A 21,421-nucleotide genomic window follows, 5' to 3' on the forward strand; every position below is an offset into this window, starting at 1 on the left:
CAAGTAGTGTGCAGATAAAAAGCAGATGTAATTCTGAGAAAACTCGTGCTGTGTTTGGCTTCAGACCAGAATCCCATGCTACAGAGGGAGACACACCCCTGCTATGAACAGAGGTCATCCAACTTATGTTTCCATCCACAACAACCAGCAGGATGGTGAGACAGAGGGCTGGCTATGTCATGTGAGACGTACTGGTACATGGATTTAGTCTGTGCTCTTTTACACTCACGTTGTTACTTTGCAAACTCAACTCAAAAAGATTTAATCTATTTTTAACCCATGTGTTCTTAATTGCAGAGCAAAATCTAGATTTCTACCAGCAACTGGGAGATATTTTCATCTGTAGCTATTTAACAAGTCAAGCTAACATTAGGGGTATGACTTGGTCAAGTAATTGTGCTACAAGGCAAAAATCTTCACCAGTAGTTGTTATGTTGGTGTGACATAATCCTTTCTGGCTGCAGCTGATCTAACAGACACTGATGTATAACAGTAGAGTCCAAAGTTGGACCAGGGATTTGGAAGCTATTTTGAGCCTAAGGGTTCAACTAGACTCAGTGTTTCCATGCTGATAGTCAGAAGACCTGTGTGTCACTACTTATCACTTTGGGGAAATAATATCCTGTGAGTATTAAGCTACTCCCCCATTTACTTACATTAGAAATGTAGTGTGCACAAACGGCGACCTCGACATATTGCATCTCTGAAAATGCCACTTTAGTCTTAGTTCGTCTTCAGCATGTCACCAAGAGGCTTAACTGTATTTCCCCTCCATCCCTGTGTCATCCTGTGTGTCTGTGTTGCTCTATATTACCCGCTCAGAGACCCTGTATATATATATACATATTCTTGTCAAACACGCTTTGCCCTCTTTAGTTGCTCTCTTCCTGTGAAACATCTGGAATAAACCCACTCTTTTCCTCAGACTCAAAAGGTGAATCCAGGTGAAAGTTTTAACACTCCCATCTTATTCAGACATGAAATATATTGAAATTAAGGGGAAAAAGCAAATTTTTGAACATTGTCTTTAATAAACTGTCCTTGTTTCTCCTTCACTTGCCCGCCTGTGTTGTTCTCTCCTCCAGAGATAATTTTTCATGAGTCAGCTGCTATGTGTAAACACCAAAGATGGCGGATCTCCTTTTGCCACCTCTATCCTTTCCTTTCCTTTTCAGTGACAGTGAAGGTGAGAAAACAGCCTGTTCTCCTGGGCAACAAGGTTGACAAAGGCAAAGGATGAGTGGCTCGCTTTACATCTGCATGACTCTGTTCCAGTTAACCCCCAATAGATGAGCAGGAGGAAAATTTCTTTTGGACACAGGATGTTTGTATGTCTGAAGGGACAGCTGTGATACATCATCACTGGCTCCACTGTAGTTCCCATGCCATTCTCAGCATTGAATCATATGTCATCAGTCTACTGATTTTAAATGTCTTAAATATTTGATTCTGAAATAAATATTATTTTGAATGGTAACATTGATACAACTGACTATAATGTAAAACAGTTGCTCATAATACACAAAGGACTACTCTATGGCTCTATGGAACCTTTTGGGTCCTTTTATTGCAAATTTACTCTATTGTTTAAAACATCAAATACTGTATACCAATCCTGTGTGGCTGTGTAACTGGTAGCTTGTTTTGGTGTTTTTCTGTCCCCCCCAGTGGCTAACAGTGGTTTATTGTGTTTTAAGAGCAGCATATTATAAGTTGATTTCATCACAAGAAAATCCTCTCCACCTGCAGCAGGGAACTGAAAAGGGTTTGGATGTGGGGGAACATAAACATTTCTAAGAGTTTCAAAGAGCATTGACACGAAACCAAGTTATGTTTTAGATTAATAGTGTGAAGAAGAAACCAAACTGTGCCCAAAGCAGTTGGCTTCTATTCGGTTATTCATCTGCAAAATTCACTGGAAACAATCAAGAGTTCCTCTGCACAAAGTGTCTTTATCTGTGTGACGCAGCAGTGAAACTCAGTGTGTAATACCATTATTCACACAGCTGCAAGAGGTCAGCAGTCCACTGGGGCTAAAAATGAGTCACACTGAGACACAAACAGATGACAGAGTTGTATTGTGGAGGAGGTCGGGCTGGAGATGGAAACTGAAAACCATCAGCCCTATTTTATCTGATTCAGAGGTACTTATGTATGCGTATTCAGCCATGCCAGTGCATCCAAAGCATGACTGATGTGGCACTATGTCATTATACAGGATTGAGGTTTACATCACCAGCACAGAGAGCAAATGTTACATTTGAATTTCTTACATTTCTCTCTCTATGCCTGTGCTGCATAATGCAGGGAGAATCATCATTTCATGTTTTGTGCATTGAGAGCAGAAAGTCCACAGCTTTGGGCTTTTTTGTTTGGTACTGCAGTAAGAAGGATGTGGTGGGATTAAAGATGTGCATCTGGACTGACAAATTCAAAAAAAGTTTTTTTTCCTCTAAGCCCTTTGAGAGGAGGTCATTAAAACTGATCAAACGCATAATCTGCATGAATCACCTTTATTGTCTCCTGCTCACACTGCATCGCCCGTTGGTTCTCTTATAATCTCATATATATTTTTAGAAATGTTTGTTTTCTCTTGTGTGTGCTATGAACACAACACTGACTTATTGTAAAGCCAGCAACAGCATCAGGGCTACAGTGCTGTTCTGCAAAGAAAGGCAGATGTGAACAGTGTGTGACCTGGGATGGAGGGCAGAGAAAAGGATTCAGAAGACAAGTGAAGGGAAAGAGAACAAAGATCTGGATTAAAATGAGAAAAGGGAGAAAGGATGGAAGAGAGAGAAAGTGGTTTTGAAGTGCTGAGATTAATTTTCAAAAATTATTATCTCCACAATGTACTTTATAACCTGCATTAATATATGAAGACTGAAGTTAATGTTCCCATTCCTCATTTAAAACTTTAGACTTTACCTGTTTTGGCAATGTTACACTGAAATCAGTGTCCATGTTCAAACTGATGTAGATGTTAATTTAGCTGTCTCTTACACACAATAATACTGGAGTGTGTCCAGTGGATGACAGTCAAGTGAAAGAAAAGGTGCTTGCTGTGTAAAAAGCAGCAAGCGACATATTAAATACCACAGAACCCACATCAACGGGGAAATTACAGACATGAGGAGGGATTTACACGGGTAACAAACTGGATGATAGGGAAACACAGAAAAGGAAGCCAAAGCTATGAACCTGCTTAAAAATAAGCCCACAATATTGCTGTCAGACTGTTCATTTCATATTCCCATTCATATAAAAAAATGATATGACATCTAGGTATTTGTGATGCAAGACAGAACTATGACATGAGATAATGTTGTGGTTGCCTAACCATTACCAGGAAACAGAGACCAAATGTTGCATTGAATGAGAAAATAATCCACTACTGCTATTGTTGTGATACTGTTTCAAGACTGAGTCCAGACAGCAAAACTGATACAAAAATACAGGAGATTTATCAAAAACATTAAGTTTTCTAAAAAATAAAAAAAATACTGATATATATAAGAAATAGTGCCATGTAAATCAGAGTTTTTTAAACAACTTGGTCCTTAAATAAGAAATTAAAATGTTTTGTTTTTGCTGGATGAGTCTCATGCTTCCCATTGGAAAGGAAAAAGGCTTAAAACCTAAAACATCATCACATTTTTTTTTTTTACAACCTACACACATAGTTAGTACCTAGCTGGTGAACACAGTGGAGAATTTAGCAGCTAAACAGACAAGTTATTTTTCTCAGGACCAAAACAGAACTGAAAGGAGAGTGAATACCGTCCTTACAGCTCTCAGGCTACATAAAACACTAAACCAAACGAATGCTAATGCTGATCCACATTTGCTGGATGTGTAGATACCAGCTTTCAAACATAATCACCTTATGTGATGCCAATGTTGTACCTACAGTTTGTTTGTGCAGCCTGCAAGTGGTCAAAACAAACTGAAACAGCAACTTTTCCAGTCAACAGTTTGACAGAGCTCCTCTACATTATTAGCAGGTCTCTAAACTCCCACTGCCTCCCCATGCTGCACAAACAAACATTAAACTTCCTCTACAGTCAGAACCTCATTCAACAGCTGTTCAATAGAGGTAGATGCTTGTGTGAGGTTCAAAACAAAAGCAGCATTGACTGAGTGTAAAAAGCCACAAGCTGGTTAAATCGATAATTTCCTACAGGCAGGAGAATGGGTTAGAAACTCGCAATGCTACATTTGCAATAAGATCTTTTTGCTGGCTCCTCCATCTGACTGGGGCTTCTGTGAAATGATGCCATCCCTTAATATTTTAATTATGCTGGTAAAGAAAGGCTTTAGGGTATGAGGAAATCTACTGTTTACTGAGCGTTAGCTGTCAACTGTCTCAGATTAAAACAGTGAGCCATACTGATCGAACGTCATGTCTCTCACCTCCACACACAAAATGTAAAAACACAGTATACAAGTGCAAACCTGCTGGTGAGAAGAAGCAGGCAGGGAAAATGAAGGGGAAAGATAAGAGTGGAGAGAAGTTCAGACAACCTGAGCCAAACTGAAATTCTTTCTCTGCTGTCTGTCAGAGCACATGGTGGGACGCAGCCAATAAATTTGTTGCTGCAGCAGCAACAGCCAACCAGTCAGCAGGCAGCAGACATGACAACAGGCTGTTAGACAGACGGGTACAGACGCAGACAGACACACAAAATGAGACGTAACTACAGAAAGCAGCAGTAATATGTTGTTTACTGATGGTTTCTGTGTGTGTGTGTGTGCGTTGTCTGCAGGCTTTTGTCAGTGTGTCATGTGTTTCCATGGCAAACAGTGTTGTGGTCAAGCAAAACCTCAGCAAGACCTCATTATTTCCCTTCCTACATCATGAAAATTAAACGAGTCATTTGGAAAACACACAGATACAAGACCCAGAGGAGGCAGGCAGACAGATTCAGGTCCAGGGCCAAATGGTCGACAGACAGGCAGTTGTTTACTTGTTGATTGTGAGTGAGCTCCTTGCCTCGTGCTGCTTTTTTTGGCTTGCTGCCCCTGAAACCTGATGGATGCTGTACTGGACCCCTTCCATCTAATGTACTGTGTATGCACTACAATCAGTTTGAGCAAGGTGCAGGTTTGTCTAATAACAGCTGATTTACTAGATAATGTTGTCAATGATTTTAAACACAGAATATGAATAACAATTTTTACTTTAAATCACTTGACACTTATGCCGACCTGGGTTGAACGTCAACTTCACAAATATGAAAACACAGTGACTGCATTGCTTAAACAAAACCTGATGGGCCAGGAAACATGATGATCCAACACGTTATAAATAAGCCTTCAGTTTACCACGACTGTCTAAACCACTTCATCTGAAGGACTGAACTGATATGTGGACGGGATAGATCAAATCTGGTAGAGATTTGCATCAAAAGCTTGGGCAATAATTTGACAGTGGTATTCTTTGCTTCTGTTCCATATATGATAGAGGCAAACCTGAGGGTTTGTTATTAGCCTGTTTGTTGTTGATAACTGTGAAATCTCAAGGTTTGTAACTTCAGTTCTGATTATCTGCTGATGATATTTGAGGAGAATGTTGGTGCACCCTCAAGACCTGTTAGGTTTTTCTTTTCTCCATCTGATTCTCCATGTCCAGCTTCAATCAAATGCAGCTCATGGGCAAATAAAGCAAATTTCTCTGTAAGGAGAAACATCTCGTTCTCATTTTGCTAAAGGTAACCCTGCCCTGAGAATATATGCTGTAACACTGTTTACCTCACATTTTTCTCTGCAGGGAGCCCAAAGCTCAGATGTAAAGCAGAGAGGAGAGCAGGTCTGCCGGCCACTGCAGACAGTCAGCCATTAGCAAACCACTGAGAGGACTGAGCTGTTGTTCAGCAGCCAGACAGTGAACAGTTAGCCTTGTTAATCTTTGCTGTTTTGTATAATTCACAACCACATCTACTACTCGCTGTTTTTAATATATTTTATATATAGTACATTTGTATGATTAAAGTGTCTTTTTTTCTGATTTGTTAATTATCTTGATCAAAGAAAGTCCAGATCAGATAAAGAGCCTTAGCTGCTAGGCCCTGCTGGATCTGATCACACCCCCCTCTGTCTTTGTTCAGTCAATACACTGGCTTTCTGTTAAATTTTGAATTGATTTTAAAATCCTTATAATAATTTCTAAGGCACTATGCACCACTTACTGTTGGACTCCTGATTCCTTACAGGGCATCTAGGTCTCATGTCATTACAGTAATTATTTCTGGCTGTACTCCCCTCAAAATATAAGCCTCATAGTGACTGATCTTATTCTGTCTGTCTGTTCCTGCTTGTATTTTGCTGTATGTATATGTGTTTGTCTTTGGATTCTTATGTCTATATTGTGCATTTATGCAAATGTTTTGTGTTTCATTTACAACTCTTTGTGACTGTAAACCAATTTGTAATGCTGGTTTTGAAAAGTACTATATAGGTAAATAAACATTTATTTACTTATTTACTAAGATGTGAACCTAGGATTCTAAAAGCAAACCAAGCTTTTGTGAGTCTCCAGTTAATTTCAGATACTGTAGAACAGAGAACTATTTTTCATGATCACCAACTTCTTCTATATTTTTTACTATAGTAAGTATTTCCTTAATGATAAAAAAACAACCCTTACAAATCATGAGCTATGTGCATAAGAGTAAATAAGTGAAGTATTTCATCACTTCTTCCCTTCAGTTTATCTTTATTACACAATCAGATATGTGTCGAAAACATCTGAGTCATAATGTTGGAAGCACAGTGTGACATTTAGTGGAGATTTTGCCAAGTTTGTGGGAGAATATACATAAAAAAAAAACCTGTTATATAAAGTCATAAAGTCAAACAAAATACTTTCTGTTAAGCCTTTGGATTAATCACAAATATGCATCCGAATTTTGAATGCTATGGCATCAAACATTTGAAAACAAGCTGCTTTCTTTAACTGGAAATTACTTTTATTGGGAGAAGTTTTTACACTGGGAAATTCAGACAGATGGAAACTGAATACCGTTTTGGGCAAAACCATACTTGAATATTTGACACATGCAGTTCAGAAGCTGTGCTTAAGTAAATGCCATTGGCATCATAACAAGGCAAAACATTTTGTAGGGTTACTTTGCACTACCTGATCTACCTGCACCAAAATGTCACAAACTGCTGTGGGATAAGGTTTAGCAGTAATATGGCAAAGGGAGTTGGAAGAATCACATATGAAATAAACTTTGGAAGTGGCAAGATATTATGATAGTTGAACATTACAAGTATATGATAGGACTTGAAATGCAGTCATACTGGGGAGAAATCTAATATTTAGATGAGCCATGAGCTAAAGTTAATCATTGAACACAACACAATGCGTTGTCAACAGGAGGTGACACAATATGCTTTCTTGCAATATGATGATTCAATCTTATCTCCAGCCCTGAGACTCAGAGTAAATGGGGTCTGTCTCTCCTTTGGCTAATCACTCTGACAGAAGTTCATTACAGCCTGAAGTGCTGACTGCAGTGCTGCATTGATTAAATCCCATCCACCAGTGCAGAATATACTTAAGATAATTAGTAAACTCATTTTCATTTCCATCTCCAGTTTAATTCCATTATAGGTGAGACATTACTTTAACTACATTTTTTGTTCACTATTTGATAAAAATAAATGCAATGTATCTGTTTAGTTAAATGGAAATGCAACAACACACACCTGAACAGACTCAAGACTCAATCTTATGGCCCATACTGAATTTTTATTTTTCTCTCCCTATACTGGTGTGTCTGCAAACTGTTTTGTAGAGGAGGTGACACCTGGTCTTCATCAACAACTGAGGAGGAGAGATTTTTTATTTCCTACTGATCCTCCATTCACACAGCAGTGGGAATCCTCTTTCCAAACGCATCCTGCTATAATGCCATTTTTCTGCCATCTGCTCCCCCCAGGATGCATTTTATAGCAGACCTGGGTGTTTCCGAGTTGGATTTAGCTTGTGCAATAGGTTGTAGCAGAAGAAAAAGTGTTTTCATTGTATTACTTTTGCCATATTAAAACTAACAGCGCCCTGCACACAAATTATTCAATTTCTAATGCATGTATGCATAATCTCCAGTATAATAATATATCTGCACTTTCTTTGAGCTGTGCCAACAAATTTTCTGATGATCTTTGCAAACTCACAGACTCATTGAGCAGTAAATCTATGGCACTGTAAAATTACTATGGCTGCACTGCCAAAATGTAACAGTCTAAATCAAAATAAATTTACAGATGCACTTAAATGAAATTGCTATGAAAAATAAAGAAATAATTTTTGATAATGTTCCATGTGACTACAGACTCTAGTCCAATTAAACAATACCATGAAATATTTTGCAGCAGAGAGCAGAGAAATACTCATTCCAACCAATAAAACCATTATCAAGCAAAATATTTTCTCCTGACTGATACGTTATACATGGGGCTAAGCTATCTACAGAAAGCACTGCTTTAGCCCAATACAGTTAATTTAATAAAGGAGGCTTTCAAAGTAGTGGTACGAGGGACTACGAGGTGAATGCGGTGTTTTGCATAATTTAAACATTTAATTTTGACACTCATTTTCAAAAATAAATCTCTGGTGTCTGCACTTCATGGAGGTGGAGAAGCATATGGGATAGTTGTTTATAGTTGTTTTTGATGGCTGACTTGCATATTACATAACACAGCTGTATATATCAAATCCATTCAGATCTCCATTTTCATTTGCCTGCAGAATGAGGCTCACAGCTAAAATTTCTAATGCAAACTCCAACTCGTTAAGGTTTTTGACTGAAAATCACACTGAAGTCCAAATAAAATACCACAAATACTAAGGTGCTAATATTTGAATAAGGATGGAGACTATCATCATCGCGTCAGGGAGAGTGGCAAAATAAAGAGACAGAGACATCAGTGGATTTTTCCACGGCATCTAAAGGGGCAGCAGATGATGACACATTGGTGACACACTGAGATATTAATCCACACACACACACACACACACGCGCACACACACACGCGCACACACGCACACACACACACACACACACACACACACAGCATGCAGAGATACTCACCAGGCTTGAGGTTTCCTCTTGAGCAGGCCCTGTCTCCTCCACTGAGAGTGGGGGCTGAGATGGTAGGTCAGCTGACGACAAACCTTCTCCATTGCCCCGAGAGAGTCACCCTCCTGTTGGAAAAACAGACAGACACAGAGAAATGTTGATTCATTCTGTATGCATGACATCTATTGCATGTCTGTGCTGGAACAAGATCATTCCTCTGCTACTTTTCCTGAATTTTTGTTTTACTTGTTAAAGGGGTTTTTTGGGAGAGTTCTTCATGATGTGGGAGCAAATGTGCTATTTGTATAATGGGCTACATATATAAAGTTTGGCTTGACACAAACTGTCAGCTCAGTAACAGGCAGTCAGACGACGCTGCTGGTGGCTGTACTGGAGGGAAGCAGCACTACAGATCAGTAGTGACAACAGCTGGTCGCACATCTGAACAGAACAAATTAGACCTGAGTCATTAAAAATCCAAAATATGCAAGAGACAGACATGTTGTGAGTGTATAGTAGAATATATGTAACAAGTATAAGGTTTGACTGAACTGAGCTGTACACACTAAGGAATAAGGTAGAGGAAATGTTACACTGGACATGATATTATCACAGAATAAGAGAATGAAGAGTTTCAGTAGCAACAGACAGGAAAAAGACAAGTTTATAATTAAAGGATTTGAGAGCCACTGGAGTGGAACGAATAGCAAACACACCCTCTGTTAATGTCAAGCTTCTGATATGACAGCATACGCACACACACAAACACACACTCACTCTGAGGCAGGGGAATTCACCATTGATTGGCTGTGCCCATAATCACACCCTATTTGCTACTTAAGGTGCTATATTACATTCACTTTGTGCCACAGGTTTGAGTGTCTGAAGTGCATGTTCACACATCATGTAGTGTACTCAAGACTTGAAAAACTGTGTGCACAAAGCATGTACACAGCTTTCCCATAATTAAACCATTCTCCTCAGCGTCTCCGATGACTGACATGTCAATTACAGGCATGTGAAGCTGCAATATGTCGCCATATAATCATCAATCATAAATATTCCACATCTCAGTTTACTACTCAGTACAGATAGCTCTAATGAGTATTTCACTCACAGCTACCAAGGTTACCCTATCTGCTTCAATGTCACCACAACTGTGTGTGCATGTGTGTGTGGGTGAGGAGGAATCCAACCATATTAAAATACACTTATTAAGGTGTTAAGTCAGGTTTGCCGGCCCCAGTACCCAGTTGAAAGCAGATGGTGAAGGGAAGCAGTGATATCAACAAAACATTCGGTGTTCCTAAACTGTGAGGTAGCACACCGTGTAGTTTGGGCTTACTTTGTAAAATAGTGAATGGCATAAAGTGAGCAGTAAAGCAGACAAACAATTTCCATGCAGAGAGGCATTTGTGAAAGTCCAGTCCTTGACTGACATTTTTCAAATTAGATGAAGTGACAATTATTGCCGTAGAGAAAGTGTGAAAATGTTCCTGTAAATGTATCTGTGTGGTCAGACAATGTAAAAAAGTTGAGGACACTTATGGTGTAAATTCAACATCTTTACAGTCACAGTGAAAGAATTAATTTTCCTAGTTTCACTTTCATTGTCTCAGTACTCTGCTGCTGTAACACATTTTTTATTTGATTTATAGTAAACTTTCACCCAACTCCACAGTTCCCCTCAGCTCCACAGAGCATTTAGTGTCTTTCAGCTGATTATTTTGGTTTTCCATCCTGCAACTTCACTGCTTTGATTCACTTTTTCATCTCTCATGTGTTGTTTCCAGCAAGACCAGGGTACTGCCTTCACTGACAACTCACCCAGCACCAAGCAGCAGATATCAGTTACTGACAAACTGTCAGTTTTAAAGAGATCAAAACAGAGCTATGAGGACAGTGAGTATTGGAATTAACATCAGGTGTTTTTATCTGCCGGACAGTGAACCTAGTTGACCATTTGCTAAGCAGCTGCACTGGTAATATGGTGACGGAAGTGTCTGTCAGGTGTTTTTGATAGAAAAGTTACCCTCTGTGGCTTTTTTGCAATTTTTTAGTTGAAGTGTTTTCCAAAATATATCATAAAGTGAAACAGAGCTATCAAAGGCTTCTGTGACCAAGACCCAGACTGAACAGGCGGTGGGGTTTAAACATCACTTGCATCGGTCAGTAATTTCAGTATCATCCAAAACTCTTACCAGTATCATAATTTCAGCTGTAATTTCATATTGTTTTTCAACAAACTCCTATCTCCTATCATTTAAATCCTGAGTGGGGCTATGTCCTTGCATTTTAAGCGGATATCTGAGCTTTTCCCCAGGAAGAGCTGCTTGTCCTTGTACTCTGTTTCCTTTTTTAATCAGCTCAGGGTAAAACTGCTTTTGTGTGAAAATGTAGTAAGTAAAAAATTTGAAATCTGAAACATGGTAATGCCAACATTTATTTTTTTTAACATTATTTTTATTTGTCATAGTAGTAAAAGACAAAGTAAATCCCATGACTCAGCTGTCAGTGAACGTAATTTTGTAACAACCCAGTGTGTCACATTCCTCTCAGACAGCATTCAGCCTGAGAGGACTTCAGGCCCCTTCTCCCACACTAACAGGTGCACAGGTCCTCTCCCGGTGTGTGTGGGTGTCTTCACGTGTGATGAGGGAGAAGAAAGGGGGTGTGCACTCAATAATTCAATTTACCTGCACAAGATTTAAGGCAACGCCGAACCTGAGACCAGCACTAGTCCGTCATCTACCATTCGTGTAGTCGACGAACCAGCTACAGCAAGATTTACTAAGCTTGCTACAACTTACCTCACATAACGTTACTGTTTTTCCTTTCAGAAGCCTGCCCTGCTGTGGTGAGTGACTTGGTTCTTTCAAGTCTCCTGGCTGGCGGTATGTTCAGTGATTTCCCTGGCGTTTCTCCTGTTTCCTGGATTGCCGCCCAGTTACGCTTCTTCTCGAGCCCGCGAGTCACCCAGACCACCTCGATTCTGTCCCCTGGAACTTTCCTGAAGTTATTGCTGCTATTCTGGATTCCTCTTAAGTGTCTCCCAGTTTATCGCCCCGCATAGAAGCGTAGTGAGGAGGCAGCAATACCGTCGCTACAGAATCTACGCTGTGGGCTTTCTACGAGGTGATTTGGCAGATTTCAGGTTCCAGTATTCCTCATCGCTCAGCTGAATTCAACACTGAATCCAAAAGAGAAGGAGACCTGGAGTGGAGAACTCCACCATAGGAACTATCTCAAGTAACCAGGGGGATTTATCCTTTGAGGTACTGTGGTTTCCCATTTTTCTTCTCTGCCTCCTTACTGACTGTTAGAAACTGCACCAATTAGAAAGAGGAGAGATCCTAAGACGCTTTCCAGCATATACAGACTATCGGATACCTACCTGGTGCACCATTCTTTTCATCACGCACTGAATACTGTGATAAGCTGTACAGCTGCGTGATAGGAGGAGGGAGGAGGGAGAAGTTACAGACAGTATCAGAAGTACTGATCTCATACGGACTGATTGAATTATTTCCCGTTTCATGGTTTCTCTATCTTCCCTGCTTACCTTCCCTGACAAAGGTGTAGTCTGAAGCACAACGAAGAAACCTAGAGGTTTTTTTCCCTGAGTTTGTTTTGATTGTAAAAAACAAAAATAAATCCGAATTTCATTCTGCACTATACTCTGGTGCTCAACCATACGTACTACTCACCTAACGTGACACACTGGAATATCTGCTTCCAGTATTTGTTTGTAACAACAGTGGATAGAAACATTAGTTTTCATTTTCTTTAGTAGATTTCCTCAAAAAAAATCTGTGCTACATTTGGATGTGAACCTTAATCTTTTTTGTACATCAAACTCAATCTGTCCTGGCACATTTCTTTTTACATTGCTAAATTGGCTGATTTATCCTTATTTAGGCTATCTTGTTCCCCTCTGTATATTTCAAGACATACTGTGCTCCTACCTGCACTAAAACACATTCCTTGTATATGTAAATTTAGTTTTTATATTGTACCATTCCCTTAATATATTTAAGGGCTGAGAAAGTTCTGTGACTCCTGGTCTGATGAAAGCCTTTTAGAGGACATCGGATAAACTCAAATATGCGTGGATGTCAAGCTAAAAATACAGTGGCCTAGTTGCAGAAGCACTGATATTTTGAAGATGCAAGGTTTTCATTACACAGAGCTATTATACTGTTCTAGACACAGGCAAATTCTAAGCAGCTATATAATTTGATTGTATTTTATGTTTTGGATAATTCTATTAATCCCAAATCGCAGTGGTTCTTGTTTATCTGTGTTGTCTTCATAGAGACATACTGATCTGTTTTTCTTGGTTATGTGCAGTAAAAGTCATATCAGTAAAGCTGCATGAATTGAATTGTGCTGACATGAATAAGAGCTCACTCGGATCAATGAGAACAGCAGCATCTGGCTGGAGCCTCATGGTTTCACTATGACCTTTTCAACATCTCCCCTGTATCCATCTTTCCGTCTCTCTCATCCCTGTCCTTTTGTACCTTCTGTCACCCCTCCCCCTTTCCATCTTTTTAGTCTGTGGTCATGCTCCCCTCTCTCTTCTTCTCACTCCTCTCTCTCATTACATTATTGATAAAGAACACACCTAAATGAATCTTTCCAGTGTCCAGAGAGCTGATGACCTCACTCGCTCCCTCTTTTTTTTATCTGTCTGCCTCATCTATACTCCTTCCCCTCAGGTCAGCCTGCCGATAAAGTTAGTTTGTGCACTACAAATGGAGCCATTACTTCACTCCTATTTTTTATTGCATGTCCTACATGCTCTGCTAAATTGTTCCTCCATTCTGCAGATGAATTGTTTGGATAATTCAATCCTATTCCTTATTTCAGCGGTCAGAGGGTGCAGGGGAAGACCTCAGCTGGCTGAGAGTCATGGCTGGATCTCAGCTCTCAGAAGGAAATGCTTTATGTGCTGTACTGGGGTGTAGATATCACACAGTGATGTCCTATGTGTTTCAGGGAAAAATCTGAGGTCATGTTGGTCAACAAAGTCAAAAGTTAGACGTGATTACAAAAAGGCTATTTCACTCAGTGACATATCAACCAAATAAATAAATACTAAAAACATTTCCTGTTCTTTCCTTGGACATTTGTATAGCAACACAATTCATTTTGCTCAGCGGGAAAAAAATAGAAGAAATGTCATCTATTAATAATCTTGATGAAAGTAAAACCAAAACCCTGGCCCAAGCCACCAGTATGACAGAACTAGACATAAGTAAAATTAAACTATCTTTGGGTTGGACTAAATATCATCCCAAAAAAAATATTACTTAAAAATAAGTCCCCCCCCCCCAAATCTAGACAAAAATCACTAATAATGAAATAAATTTGTGAAGCTAATGTGTTTTTGTCAGGATTGAGGCTGAAATTATCTCGAAATCAAAAAGTAACATAGCGAGTCAACAAAACAAGAGCAATAGCAAGTCTTCGTCTGAATGAGGTGGTGATTCTTTCTTTGTTATGCTCCTGTGAGCAAATAAAATCATCCTCCTAATCCTGTTGGTTCAGTCAGTGAAAGATGCAAATGAATTTTACTGTACAATTTTGCTGTCACACATCAATGTTGCTCATGTCCTACCAAAATACTGTAAAATATGGGCAAAGTCTGAACTTTGAAATTATTTGGCCATGAAAATGTTCGAATTTCAAGCTTAAAAAATGAAATGCAGTTTTGGTAATTGGTCCTCAAAAATGCATTTGTTGGACTGTAATGTTAACAAAAGACAGGATCACATTTGTCCATTTTCCCATCTGTCACACTGCAGCTGCCGTGTGTTATTGTTTGACCATCATTTCACTTCATTTCACACTAACAGGACAGGCTCTGCCAGTCGGATGAAGAAGTCAGAAGCATTCCAGCGAAGACAGTAATCAAGAGGCTGAAGTGCTGTTTGTGTGTGTGTGTGTGTGTGTGTTTGTGTGTGTGCGCGCGTGTGTGTGTGTGTGTGTGTGTGTGTGGGTGGCCCTCATCTAGGTGGAAAACAGTGGAAATTTATGACTAATCAATAACTTAGCAGTATTCGCAATTCAATCCCACCAAACCCCACACACATACAGTGCTAACTCTTTTCACACTGTGTAAGGACAGCTTGTGGTTCAGTTTGAATCTAGTTCAGTTTATATTACATTTTGTTAATTCATCCAAAACACTTGCATTTCTCCATTAAATGGCATCTCTGTCCTGGAACAGAAACCTCACTGAGTCCATCTCAACCACTCAACTAGAATGTCAATATCAGTTTTCAGTGAGAAAGAAGGAACAGAACGAAGAGATACACATAAAGATAAGGTACAAAACTAGACCATGATTTCAGATGATTTAAGATAAAAAAGATAAATTTAAGGCATTTTAGGAACTTTTTAGATCACTTTGAAGGTAATGCACCACCAATTTTGTATTCACACTGGCAAAAAAGTACAAAGGATATGAATAATAAAATCAATCCAGTATTCAAGTTTGAACTGTTTTTAGCAAATATGACAAATATCACTTAAAGAAAAACTTTATCTTTGTGTGTTTTCAATTTTTTTTTGGATGGATTTTAACGTCCTATGCCACAAAATAATAAGCTGAGGTTGTGGCTGCACAAATTGTGCTTACTAGAAAGATAAATGTATTTATTGGTTTTGTTGTTGTTGGAGCTGTTGATAACAGTAATGAGACACAATAACACTAACTAGTTTTAATTAATCTGTTACACTGGGAATCCTATTGTACAGAGGTCCCAAAGTGTCAGAAGATAAAACCCATTCCACTATCTCTGTTCACACAGATTTCCACAATTTATTTCTGCTATGACTCCTAGGAGGCTCTGTGCTGTCACCAGACAACAGTGTCAGCAGTGCAAAATCTTGGATTATGTTCAATAACGATGTTTTTTTTAGTCCAGTGCAGATGTTTTTATAATTTGTCTAGAATAGGATGCAAACTAGGGTCTGACCGCTTACACACACATACACCACATTCTTACATCCGCAAGGTACAGAAGCATCAAATTTGGATGTAATGCAGAGAGATACTGGTGTGTTACCACTAAGGTAAACCTGTGACAAAAGTCCAGTGTGTTAAAATGCATTTGTCAATAACCCAAATAAATGAATTTTTTTTTTTTACTTTTACTACTTTTGCTGCACTTTGAAACTCTGATTTCTATAGTCTTTGATAACAAAAATGTAAAAGGCACAACCATCCATGGTTGAATATAAGCAGTTTTGTTTGATATTTAAAAAAACAAACATAAAATAAAAGGCACAGTTCAAATAAAATACCATATATCAGGTGTTGGACAGGTGCTGACTGTAATCTGACATTTCATGGACTGGCAGTAACAGCAGGTTCCAACAGACAAATTCTTCATTTCTATCCAAGTGAAGCTGAGCAGTAAGCTGTTTGCAGCAGAAGAAAGGTGGAGATGGACAGATGCAACTGAGAAGTGAGATGACTCAGACAGAAAAGGGGTGAGAAAAAAAGAAAAGAGCTGTAGAGAGACAGAGAAAGTAACAGAAAGAAGACAGAGACAGCAAAGAATTACAGCAGCTGCAGTGACAAAACAGCAGAGCTCACAGATACAGATTCACCAGCCACCTTGTCACACAGGAATGAATGGAGCTTTCGTAGTCTCCGTGGAGGCTGTGTTTGTGAGCCCGAGAAGAGAAGTGAGTATGAGCATGACTGCATTTGTTCATGCGCAGTGCCCGGTTCCCGTGTTTTTTTTGTTTTGTTTTGTTTTGTTTTTGTTTTTGGTAAAGACAGTATGTGAATGATAAAAATCTGGAGGGATATTTTATGCAGAGAATTCATGACAGGACGTGTTGAACAAAAATTCAGAAATCCTGGCTTTTCTGTTCCACAAAACTCTGTTAGCCCTGAGTTGGCCTTGGTTGCCTTCCTACAGGCCTTCATCTGATTGATTTAAGAGGTGTGGTCATGCAGGAGACCAGAGAGGAAGAAGGGCAGAAAAACGATTTTTAATGTATTCCTGTTCATACCTTCTTCTAACAGACAGAAGCTACTCATCTATTCTCCTGCAGCTCAAGTAGAGTCGTATTTGCAACCTATCGATGCAAATTTCCTTCTGATTTCCTTCCTTCGCATTACTTCAGAACAAGGCGCTTTTGCTGTGAAGTAGCTACAGAAATTGTACCATTAAGTTGTGTGTGAAATACTTATGTATATACACATCTTATGAGGAACACCTGCAAAATCGAATGCAGCTCCATACAACAGCTCATAAACATCATTTTTACAAAGTTTAGGTTTTGTTGACATTGCTGGAAAAGTTTAAATTCATTTTACTGAGGAAAATTAAATTGCATCATACTGAACTACATTATACTAATAGGTGTTTCTAATTTCAGTTAGGTCTATCACAGGACTGACACAGAGTCCGACAAACACTTACGTCTGTGAAGATTCTCAGTCATCTAGGGGAAGTTATCTAAAGGTTGAGTCATGGCAACTGAACCTTCAGTTTTTTAAGTCGAAACGTTTCACCACCCATCCAAGTGGCTTCATCAGTCTGAGCAAGACTGATGGGTGGTGAAACGTTTCGACTTAAAAAACTGAAGGTTCAGCAGCTTCTGGCTGTGAGGCTACAGTTGGAACCACTGCACTACCAAGTCACCAAACAACAAAAGTGAGCCAGTCAGACAAACTTTTCTTAGCCCTTTTGGTTCTGTACATTGTGGCAAAAACTCTGAGGTGAGACTGAACAAATTGTTTTTTACGTTTTATTTCCTTGCAAGGATAGGAGAAGCACAGAGCACATAGACAAATAAATCTTCCCTTTTCTATCACCAAGACAAGTGGCCGAGATATTAAGTGTTTGTTGCCTGTGCCTGACAAGTCCAGGCAGAATAAAGCCTCTTTGTGTTCTGCATTTGGGTCCTACACTTCTCCTCCTTCATCATAACACCACCAACTCGTAACAGAATGCTGCGACCAACAATGGACCCAGCGAACACCGCGAAGCAGCCATTATGTGAGTCCGTCACTGCTTTCCGGCTGTGACTCAGATTCTCCCCCGACTACCTGGTGGCGCTCACCGCATGCGCCCAGCAGGAGCGGATGCTTAAGCCTTCCCCACCTGGCGTGTCTAAGGAGAACGTTAAAGGGTTTGTGGAACTTTTCTTGCCTGCAGCAGCCAGCAACTTCCTTTCCACGAGGCACGACTGTGATGCCTCGTGGCACTCCAGTCTACCGCAGCAGCCAGAAATGCTGGTATTGTAGCCTCGACGGCGGCATCACCATCGCCCCAAGAGACTGACCTCCAAACCTCAGTGTGCCGATGACAGCGTCTCCGCTGAGGTTTCAGCTCTGTTCTCTGAACCTCAGTGCGCAGAGGACAGCGTCCCCGCTGAGGTTCCCTTCTCGTTTCCGGGCAGACCTTCGCCAGAGTCCCTTCCTGACTTCCTTGCCCAGAGAACCAGCATCCTTCCTGGCTTCCCCACCCAGAGAACGAGTGTCCTTCCTGGCTTCCCAGCCCAGAGAACCAGAGTCCCTCATCACTGCCCAGCCTAGGGAACCAGAGTCCGTCATCACTGCCCAGCCTAGGGAACCAGAGTCCCTCATCACTGCCAGGACCAGAGTCCCTCATCGCTGCCCAGCCAGAGTCCCTCATCACTGCAGAGTGTTCAGAACCTCAGTGTGCTAACGTGGCCATCCCCGCTGAGGTTCCACTCCAGCAGCCTGAACCTCAGTACGCCGACGAGGCCGTCCCCGCTGAGGTCCCATCCCAACAGCCTGAACCTCAGTGCGCCGACAAGGCCGTCCCTGCTGAGGTTCCACACCAACATCGAGAACCTCAGTGCACCGATGAGGCTGTCCCTGTTGAAGTTCCACACCAACGTCCTGAACCTCAGTGCAATGATGTGGCCGTCCCCGCTGAGGTTCCACTCCTGCAACCCGAACCTCTGTGCAGGTCCATCCAGTCCACAGTTTCAGTCCCTCGGCGGCGGAGCAGCATCCAGTCCCAGTTCCTAGGCTTTGCGGCGAAGACGCTCATTCCAAAGTCCAGCTTGTCCCAGTCCAGTCTGTTCCAGTACCTCAGCATCATGGCGAAGGTGCCTACGCCGGGGTCCATCCTGTTCCAGTGCCTTTGTGTTGCGGCAAAGGTGCCCACGCTGAGGTCCAGCCTGTTCCAGTCCCTCGGCATCAAGGCGAAGACATTCACCAGTCACCGGTTCCAGTGCTGTGAAACCAGAGCCAAAGTCCAGCGCTGCAAAACCAGAGCCAGAGTCAAGCACGGTAAAACTAGAACCAGAACCAGAGTCCAAATCCAGTGCTGTGGAGCCAGAACCAGAGCCAGAGTCCATCGCTGAGAAATGGGAATCAGAACCAGAGCCAGAGCTGAGTGCCGTGGTACGATAGCCCAGCGCCGCGGAGCCTAAATTCAGTGCGGTCAGTGCTACAGAGCCTGAGCTGGCCCCAGATCTACGCCTGCCTGAGAGGCGATCCTCCCGATCAGCCTCGGACCTATGCCCGCCTGAGAGGCCGTCCTCCTGTTAGTTAGTTAGTTAGTTAACTGTAGTTGTGTTGGAGAAGAAGGTTTTGTTTTACACCGAGTGGCGTTATTGTTTTTGCCTGCCTGTCCGCCGAGTGGTGGAGATATTATTGTGGCCTGTGCCTGATAAGTCCAGGTGGAATAAAGCCTCTTTGTGTTCTGCAGTTGGGTCCTATGCTTCACCTCCTTCATCATCACACCACCAACTCATAACAATTCTGTATTTAATTCTGTCTTTGTACATTATCTGAATATATTATAAGAAAGTAATGTACAAGCATCATAATAAGGAAACAAATAAACATATTTCCTTGGGCTCTTGTAAATGCATTTGCTGCTGTTTAACTGCTAAATTACATCCAATGGAACAGACAGTGCATTATGTTATGACCAATACCTTGACTTTCAAATAACACTTGTAATAAAAGAATAATTTTAGCCATAATTTGATTTTATGATTTTGATTAAGCTTATTTGATTTCATACTTATTCTATAATCAATCAATACGATCTGGTTATATTAATCATATCTATTACCTAGACAGGTTTGAAACATAAGACACTGAAAGAGGAAACTGAAAAACAGTTTACATACTGTCATACATTTCTTCATATGCACAACACCAACAGAAACAGACTCACAACAAGAACAGCAATAATAGCCATAACCACAGCTGTACAAAGCAACAAAGCAGGTGGAAGTGAAGCAAACCATGCAGAAGAAGCACAGCACTCAGAGAATGTTGTTCTGAGGAAAACAACATCTCTAAAACATGTTCCCTGTGCACAAATGCAGTGTTAGCTGCCTGGAGGCAGAGCACTCTGTATGTCGGGTGTGAGGGGTCCCTGAGAAAACTGTTTCTGCTTTTATGGCACTGCTTGATGGAAATTTACTCTTTGGAGGGAAGTTGTCACCCAGTGTGTCTGTATGGCTTTGTAGCCCTCAGGGTTGCAGTGTCAAGTAAAATGCAAAAGTAAAAAGAAGACTTACATAATCAGTCACTTAAATCTAAATTGATTATATATATGTATAATCACTTTATTACACTATCAACATAAATATATAATGCTTTCAAATAAAAAACAAACTAACCAATTCTTACATCAATAAAAAACATGAAGGGTAAAAAAATAGTAGATCTCCTGATTACAGACTGATCTTTGGTTCTTGTTTTTATCATGTGAGCATATTGATTAGACTGCAGTGAGACAACAAACGAGTTATTAATGAAAGGCTGTACTATTGTTATTTAAGCAAAAACAACAATCACACTTGTTTCTGCGAAGTGCAATGTTTACAGCCTGTATGTTATATGTCAGTTTTTGCCTTGTTAAGTTTTATGTTGGTCACTAGAGGTCCCTATAGTACGCTCACGTCTATCTTGTGCCTCTTGTAATCAGTGCTATTGTTTTCACGTGTGCCTCATTCTAGGGCTGTGTATTGAAGCTGAGCATTTCCTCAGTAGCTTTGCTTGGTTATTGTTGCTTCTAAGCCAGTTGCTGCCTTAAGTCTGCTCTAGTTCTAATATACTTTGAAGGAATTTTGAATTGTTTTCCTGTGTTTCCTTTTGCTGTGCTTTGCCCTGAGATCTGGTTTTGGAAGTTATTTTTCTCGTTTTGGTATCCTTTGTTTTTGGGTTTTTGCACTCTCTCTCCATACCCCATAGACCTTGGTCTCATCTTTCCATGGATTTTATCACTGGACTTCCGCTATCACAAGGCAACACCACTATCATGGTCATAGTTGATAGATTCTCCATGGCTGCCTGATTTATTCCCCTGCCCAAA

The 21,421-nt window shown here is 40.5% G+C and overlaps 1 protein-coding gene across 2 annotated transcripts in view; it reads right to left on the reverse strand.

The window, feature by feature from the left end:
- The window catches only part of lrrc75a (leucine rich repeat containing 75A), a 42,372-nt gene that overhangs the window by 8,555 nt on the left and 12,396 nt on the right, over positions 1 to 21,421 (reverse strand). For both annotated transcript variants that reach the window (XM_026296382.1, XM_026296375.1), the window contains one exon: positions 9,099 to 9,211. In XM_026296382.1, coding sequence (XP_026152167.1) covers positions 9,099 to 9,211 — 113 coding nt within the window. The remainder of the gene's footprint in view (positions 1 to 9,098; positions 9,212 to 21,421) is intronic.

This window comes from Mastacembelus armatus, chromosome 13 (genome assembly GCF_900324485.2).
Source record: "Mastacembelus armatus chromosome 13, fMasArm1.2, whole genome shotgun sequence".
NCBI classification, from domain to species: Eukaryota; Metazoa; Chordata; class Actinopteri; order Synbranchiformes; family Mastacembelidae; genus Mastacembelus; species Mastacembelus armatus.